The sequence below is a fragment of the Papio anubis genome, chromosome 6 (assembly GCF_008728515.1).
Source record: "Papio anubis isolate 15944 chromosome 6, Panubis1.0, whole genome shotgun sequence".
NCBI lineage: Eukaryota > Metazoa > Chordata > Mammalia > Primates > Cercopithecidae > Papio > Papio anubis.
This window is the reverse complement of record NC_044981.1, coordinates 104,459,459-104,467,153: the sequence shown is the minus strand read 5'-3', so window position 1 is coordinate 104,467,153 and position 7,695 is coordinate 104,459,459. Positions and strand designations below refer to the sequence as shown.

Genomic DNA, 7,695 nt, shown 5'->3' with positions numbered 1-7,695 from the left:
CTGCAGAGGGAGCTGTACCCAGGCTTCACATTTAAAAGAATATGGAAAACTCATTACTTAAGACATTGACTGAGTTCAAATCCTGGTTTTTCCACATACTAGTGTGTACTCTTAGCCAAGTTATTTCTTCCATTGTTTATTAAAACATAGCTTCTGTTTTTAAAGGAAGTCATACATACACATGGTCAAAAACTCTGACAACAGGATCTGGTGAATCTTTCTCAGAAGTTTTCTAGGCATGTATAACACATTTCCTTTTTTTTTTTTTTTTTTTTTTTTACATAAATGTACCATACATCATGTTCTTTTATCTTTCTTAACACCTCTTAAAATATTATTTTCTTACGGGCTTTCTAGTATTTTGTTTGAATGGATGTATCTTATTTACTGAAAGAGTCCTGTTAACAAACACATAGGTTGTTTTCTGGTTGGAGTTAGGACCGAACAATCTTTGATGAACATCTTTGATCACTTGTACAAGTTTGACAGGATAAACTCCTAGGAGGGCTGCTGGGTCCAAGGCTGTGGTCATTTTCTATTTAAGTAAGTATTACCAAAAGCGCAAGTTATTTAAGTGAGCCCTGATTCGCTCTTCTTTGTAAACAGTGGACAATAATGAGCTTCTCAAACGTTTCTTATAAGGATTAAATGAGATGGGGATGTAAAAGCCCAGTATATAGCAAGCAGGCTGTCAATGAATATTGGCCTCCATCTTTTTTTATGGAGAAAGACAACTATTTATGCATATTATGATGACTATAGCTTAACTATGAGCTCAACAAACAAAAATTCACAGAAAATTCTGCGATACCGTATCTATTTTAAACCACATTATTGAATGTAACTAGTGAAATCTCAGGTCAAATAGAATGTATTTAAGGAGACACAAACTTGACATTAACTCTAAATACCAGAGTATTGAAGATTTGATAGTTGTCTCTTCTTACAAATATATCCCTCATAATAAAAAAGCACTCCACTAATATGCCAATTATGATACATCTTCCAGTTGTGTTTTGTCCTTGAGCGAAAAATCTTGCTGCTCAATTCAAGTCATTCGTTTATTCCTAACACCCATATATATATCTCCAACTCTGGAGAGAAACACTGACAGAAAGATGGAAAATTTTAGAGCCCTCGTTTCCACTTCAGAGAGCCTGTTGTCCCCTAACCTCTTGGGCCCTCCGGCATTTTTAAACTTATCAAGATTCCAGAATGAGGTTAACGGCACGTCACAAAACGAACCCCCCACCGTCCCGTCCCAGGGGCTCCAAGCCAGGACCCCAGCCTGAGGGAGCCTCCGGGCAGGAGGAAGAGGCCCAGGAAGCCATTGCTCCGTTCCTTCCCGGCTGTTTACGTGGCACTCAAGGTACTCGGCCAAGGGCACAGCGACCCCGCAACACCCCCGGCGTGGGGCAAAGACAGCGGGGTTGCGGGGCTCCTGTCTGCCGGGAGCGTCGAGAGTTCCTGCCCCCCCGCCCGCCTCATGCACGGAAAGCCCCGAGCCACGGCGTGCGGCGCTGGCCGAGCGTGAACCGGAGTCGGGTTCGGCTCCCCCGAGCGGCTGTGCGGGCCGCGGAGCGCTTCCCGTGGGGCGGCCACGCAGGGTGCGGGCCATGGCCCGGGGCGCCTGTCCGGATCCCGCCGCCGCGCTGGACGCAGCTCCCGTCCTCGACCCAGGGCGCCCGGCGGCGGCGGCAGCGACTGTCTGGGCGATATGGCGCGGCGCAGAAAGCGCGGGCGGCCAGGAGGCGAGGAGGCCGGGCCGCGGCCGAGGGCCCAGGGCGCGCTTTCCGCTGGAGCGCGTGCCGCGGTAAATGGGAGGTCAGCCGGCAGGGGCGGGGGCCGCGCAGCCGGGACTTCAGGAACCGGCAGTGAGCGGGCGGCGCGGGAGTAGCCGAGCGCCCAGCGGCTGGGCCTGAGCGTCGAGACTCGGGGCCGAGGCGGAGGAGCGGCCGCCGCGCCGGGGCCCAGCCGGAGCCGCCGCCCTCGCCCTTGCCTTTGCCCGCGCGGCTCAGAATCACCATCCGCGGCGCGGGAGACAAGCCGGCCGTCCCGGGCCGGGGGACCCGCCCGCCATGGCCACCAAGGTGAGGGGCGCGCAGCGCAGGCCCGGCCGGTCGCTCAGGCCCGCGGCGGCGCGGGCACGGTCGGGGCTGGGGCCGCGGGGAGGGTTGGGGCCGGGGGCGGCCGAGGGTCCACTCCGCGTCCTCGGTGGGGTCCCCGGGCGGGTCCGCGGCCCAGCCAGTCCCTTCTGGGCATGGGTGCGGCGGGCCGTGCAGACGGCCGGGATCGCGCCGGGGGAGGGCGTCGGGTCTGGGCGCGGGTTGGGACCCCGGGCGCAGCGACGTTTGGGAAGTTTGCACCTGAGCGTGGGCTGCGGCGGGCTCGCTGGGAGGGGCCGCGAGAGCGGGACGGAAACTTCCCGCAGCCCGGGGAGGCCCCCGAGGCGACAGGCTCTCTGTGGCGTCCGGTGTCCCCGCGGCGTCTGGCGTCCCCGCCGCCCCCACTTCCCCTCCCGCTGCCGCCCAGGGGACCCTCGGCCCCGTGGGGCGGGTGGGGGTCGAGACCTCAGCAGAGAGGACGCTGCGCTTCCCGTCCCGGCCTGCGGGAGCTCGCGGCCAGGGAGAGACGGAGGCTGGGACACCCCGCGCGCCTCTGCGTTCTCTGCTGTTATTTTTTTCTTTTGTTTTGCTACCTTCTCCGTGTGAATGGTATTGCCGGCGTGAATAAAATATCAAGAGGGAAATGACTGTGCTTTCGATTACGTGTTTGCCTAAAAAAGGCCCAGGCCCGAATTACGTGGTGGAACTTTGACTCCTGCTTGGTAATTGGCTAGGAGCGGTGGTTTGCTTGTTTTGCATTATTGTTTATGAAATTAGCAGTCACTCTTTGCTACCTGAATCTTCAAAAGCCACCCTCCCCCACTCCTTTTCCTTGGGCGTTTTCAGTAGTTACTTGGTGTAAAATAGTCACTGGGGAGTCATGGTCGCGGAAGGAGGACCTGGGGGAGGAGGCTCTGTACCTGAACCATTAACTGTTCTGTGATACGCTGTGAGGAGTAGGTTTACTTTTGCACTTAGTTTCTGTAGTGTCACTTTATTAGCATCAGCACCCCTTTCCCTATTTTTTTTTTTTTTTTTTTTTTTTTTTTTTGTGTCTTTTTTTTTGCTTTCACCCCCCTTTTCTTTTTTTTTTTTTTTTTTTTTTTTTTTGAGATCTCTGAGCTACTTTTGGGTTGCTAGAAACGTTATTTTTTTATATTTCGATAGGTGTTTGCTTTTTTTGGTGGAGTGTTAAGGTAGGAAATGGTAAGAAATGTGAAATCTGTTTAAAAGATCAGCGTTGCTTGACTTCCGTCTGCTAGATGTTGTCCTGTGGTAAATTTTGTGCTCTGAATCCATCTAGGTGCAGCGTTTATAGAGAAGTGGGGATTCTCCTCCAGGGAACCTGTTGCTGCTGTTACTGAAATAATTACCTTCTTGTTAATATATTATTGCCTTTGCTGTGCTTTGGTTTTATTAATGTGATAGAACTTGCCACCTTTTGAACTTATTAATTTTGTGTTGACCTTTTTAAAAATAAAACTTAGGCCAAGGATTTCTAAGGAAATTTGATTTTGAGGTTTGTTGCCAGACACTCCAGAAATTACCAGTTACACATCCTAGTACACGCTCATCTTGCAACCTTAACAGCGGTTTATAGGCTGGGCGCGGCGGCTCACTCCCACCTGTAATTCCAGCACTTTGGGAGGCCACGGTGGGCGGTTCACCTGAGGTCGGAGCTCCATACAGCCTGGCCAATATGGTGAAACTCCGTCTCTACTAAAAATACAAAAATTAGCTGGGCGTGGTGGCGCGCGCCTGTAGCCCCAGCTGCTCCGGGAGGCCGAGGCAGGAGAATCGCTTGAACCCGGGAGGCGGAGGTTGCAGTGAGCCAAGATCGCGTCACTGCACTCCGGCCTGGGCTACAGAGCGAGGAGACTCCGTTTGAAAAAAAAAAAAAAAAACCAAGGCGGTGTATGACATAGATATCTGTCCAGTGGTGGTCTGTGTGTTTTTACACTCTGGTCTACTGAGGCATGTTACCTGTACTGTCCTTTAAGTGGAATGCAGTTTAGCAACTAGTGCAGTATACGTAGTGAAATTTTTATTTCATAATTAAGCCTGAACTTAATTTTTTTTTCAAAAAATTGAAAAGTGGTTCTTGTATATTAATCTTGAATTGCATGTGTCTTTGCTTAAACACGAGCCTTAAAACATGCATAAGCACTTCCTACTTCGTTATCTACACCACTCCGAAGGCAAATTCCAGTAATTCTGTTAGTTTCTTTCGCTGTCTACTCACTGTTCCACATGGTGCTCATTTCCATGTCTACATTGTGACAGACCATTTCCATTTTAAGAAAAAGAAGAGCAATGAAGCAGTTATTAGAAGAAGACCCTTCCTTAGTTTTCTGACATCCTGGTGATACTTGGGTCAAACCAAAGTCTCATTTTTTAATTGTCCCCAGAGAGACAAGTTGCTACTTTCCTCCCTTCCCCCATATACACACCCCTTCCCCACACCTGAGTAGTTCTGTTTTTTTTCTTCGTCTTCTTCAAGGGGTGGGGAGAATGTGCTTAGTAGTAATGACTAACTTTTAATAAATGGCTCCAGTGGCACTCAGGCTGTTGCTGTAAGTATTAAGTAATGAAAAGTAAATTCAGGATCTGGATATTTTAGGGGATGTTCATTTCCCTTTGAATTTACCAGAAACTTGGCTATAGTATCTTCAGATACAATTTTCTTGTTTGTTCTTAAGTATTTTCTTAAGGATGTGGTTATCACTGAACTATTGGCATTTTTAAAAACTGCACTAGTATATTTTACAATAGAAAAGGAAATTATCATTTAGAAGAAGTAGTTTAGTTGAACAGTCCTTCACTGCTAAGGAAAGTTAATCAGGGCCAGGTGCGGTGGCTCACACCTGTAATCCCAACACTTTGGGAGACTGAGGCAGGCGGATCACAAGGTCAGGAGGTCGAGACAATCCTGGCTAACACAGTGAAACTCCGTCTCTACTAAAAGTACACAAAAAAAAAAAAATTAGCTGGGCGTGGTGGCGGTCACCTGTAGTTCTAGCTACTCGGGAGGCTGGGGCAGGAGAATGGTGTGAACCCGGGAGGCAGAGCTTGCAGTGAGCCAAGATCGCGCCACTGCACTCTAGCCTGGGTGACAGAGTGAGACTCTGTCTCAAAAAAAAAAAAAAAGAAAGTTAATCAGTAACTGCACATTTTAAAGGGATTATCTGTTTTCTATTTCTAATCCTTACTCAGTAGAATGCTGCATTCAGTTTAAGTGTATGCACTCACTCAGTGCAATCAAGTCTTGTTTTACAAATATTAATACAAAACCTGCAGAGCATTTTAGTCTTGATCTTTATTGGAAGCCTCCAAAGGTTATATTTTGACCTAGCCAAAATATAACCTGTGTATATTATACGTTATATTTATAAATATTATATATACGATATACAATATATAGAATAAATGCAAAATATACAATAAATATATTGTCAGTCATCATGTTTTATTTAAAAGATCAAGTCCTAGGAAAGAAATGAAGAATTTTTTTTCAATGTCTGTCAAAGGGGACATGAAGAAAATTGTTAGTGGAGGTTAATCCATATCTATATAATTTAGCTGTAATTTCCATGTCAAAGTTAACTTTCAGTCACTAATTTGGATCCTTTTGTGCTTACATAGTCACCTTTAGACTAATTATAACAAGATTCTAGGAGTTCTTGTTGCTTTTTTTCTTTTTTTTTAACTCCTCAGTTCCAATACTTAAAGTTATACACATGTTACATAGCTTGTCTGGTTAAATTAAGTGGGTATGGAATGTTAAAAATAATGGTAGGGAATAAATGAATTGCTGTTTATTCCATGTATAGGTTAGTGAGAACAATCTAGAAGGCACACTTTGTAGCATCTCCAGAGCAGAAACCTCTTTATTTGAAGACTAGAATAGAAATATCTTTCTAACGGGTCTTAAGGATTAAAGTTGATTTTTATGGTTTTTTAAATGTTTGGAAAATGCTAACCATTTAAGTTTGTATAGCAGTAGTATTTTCTGTGTGTCTGAAGTAGAGTGTGCAGTATTTGTACAGTCAAAGAAAAGTTCTGTGACGGCAGAAAGATGAACAAGTCTCATTAAAGAAGGAATAGATTAGAAATCATAAAAATGTTGCAGTTTTCTACTGTGACTTGTTTTTGTATTGACCATCTAAAAATTAAATTATAGTTTTACTTTAATTGCTTACTTAAAACTTTGTAACTTTGCAGTACTGCTGTTTCTTTTCTGGAATGCTGTTCTCCCTTGTCCTTCCCTAGGTACTTTGTTTTTAGATGTTAAGTTATTTTATTTATTTATTTATTTATTTATTTTTTTGAGACGGAGTCTCGCTCTGTCGCCCAGGCTGGAGTGCAGTGGCACAATCTCGGCTCACTGCAAGCTCCGCCTCCCGGGTTCACGCCATTCTCCTGCCTCAGCCTCCCGGGTAGCTGGGACTACAGGCGCCCGCCACTGCGCCCGGCTAATTTTTTTCTATTTTTTGGTAGAGATGGGGTTTCACCATGGTCTCGATCTCCTGACCTTGTGATCCACCCACCTCAGTCTCCCAAAGTGCTGGGATTACAGGCGTGAGCCACCGCGCCCGGCCTAGATGTTAAGTTATTATTATTATTATTATTATGAAGTCTCCCTTTGCCATCCAGACTGGAGTGCAGTGGCACGAACACGGCTCACTGTAGTCTCGACTTCTCTGGCTCAAGTGATCCTTCCACCTCAGTCTCCCAAGTAGCTGGGACGACAGGTGTGCGCCACCATGCCCAGCTACTTTTTGTATTTTTTGTAGAGATGGGGTTTCACCATGTATCCTGAGCTGAGGTGATCCTTCCTCCTCAGCCTCGCAAAGTATTGGGATTACAGGTGTGAGACACTGCGCCCGGTCACATATTAGGTCTTAATGTGTCTAAGCATCACTTCCCTGGGGAAGCCTTTCCTGATGTCCCCGCCCCTGTTTCAGGGTCACATTACACACCCGACTGCCATTTTATATTTGTTTCTATAATTGATGGCTGTCTCCATTGAATGCTGTCAGCCTCAAGAAGCTGAGACTGTGTGTGTGCTCACTTTCGTATCTTCAATGACCAGTTTAAAGAGCAAAAATATTCTAGTGAGATAAGTGACTCGATTATTGAAGTAGAAAATATTAATCCCCAACTGTAAGCTTTTGTTCTTTTAATTATGTGTTTTCGTGTGTTTGTTAAAAGTGTATACAGGTACAACACAAAATTTACATCTGTACCTTAGGTATTGGCAATAATATTTTTTAGGCCGGGGCGGTGGCTCAAGCCTGTAATCCCAGCACTTTGGGAGGCCGAGATGGGCGGATCACGAGGTCAGGAGATCGAGACCATCCTGGCTAACACAGTGAAACCCATCTCTACTAAAAAATACAAAAAACTAGCTGGGCGAGGTGGCGGGCGCCTGTAGTCCCAGCTACTCGGGAGGCTGAGGCAGGAGAATGGCGTGAACCCAGGAGGCGGAGCTTGCAGTGAGCTGAGATCCGGCCACTGCACTCCAGCCCGGGCGACAGAGCGAGACTCCGCCTCAAAAAAAAAATAAAAAAAATAAAAAAAATAATAATAA

The 7,695-nt window shown here is 46.5% G+C and overlaps 1 protein-coding gene across 6 annotated transcripts in view; it reads left to right on the top strand.

The window, feature by feature from the left end:
* The first annotated feature begins 1,295 nt into the window (after positions 1–1,295).
* Positions 1,296–7,695, top strand: part of SNX9 (sorting nexin 9) — a 124,029-nt gene continuing 117,629 nt past the window's right edge. For 4 of the 6 annotated variants that reach the window (XM_003897994.3, XM_021937709.2, XM_009205806.4 and 1 more), the window contains exon 1: positions 1,816–2,090. In XM_003897994.3, coding sequence (XP_003898043.1) covers positions 2,079–2,090 — 12 coding nt within the window. In that variant the 5' untranslated portion in view covers positions 1,816–2,078. Of the gene's footprint in view, positions 1,370–1,815; positions 2,091–7,695 lie in introns of those variants that run through there. The other 2 variants (XM_009205807.3, XM_009205808.3) reach the window with 2 other exon arrangements.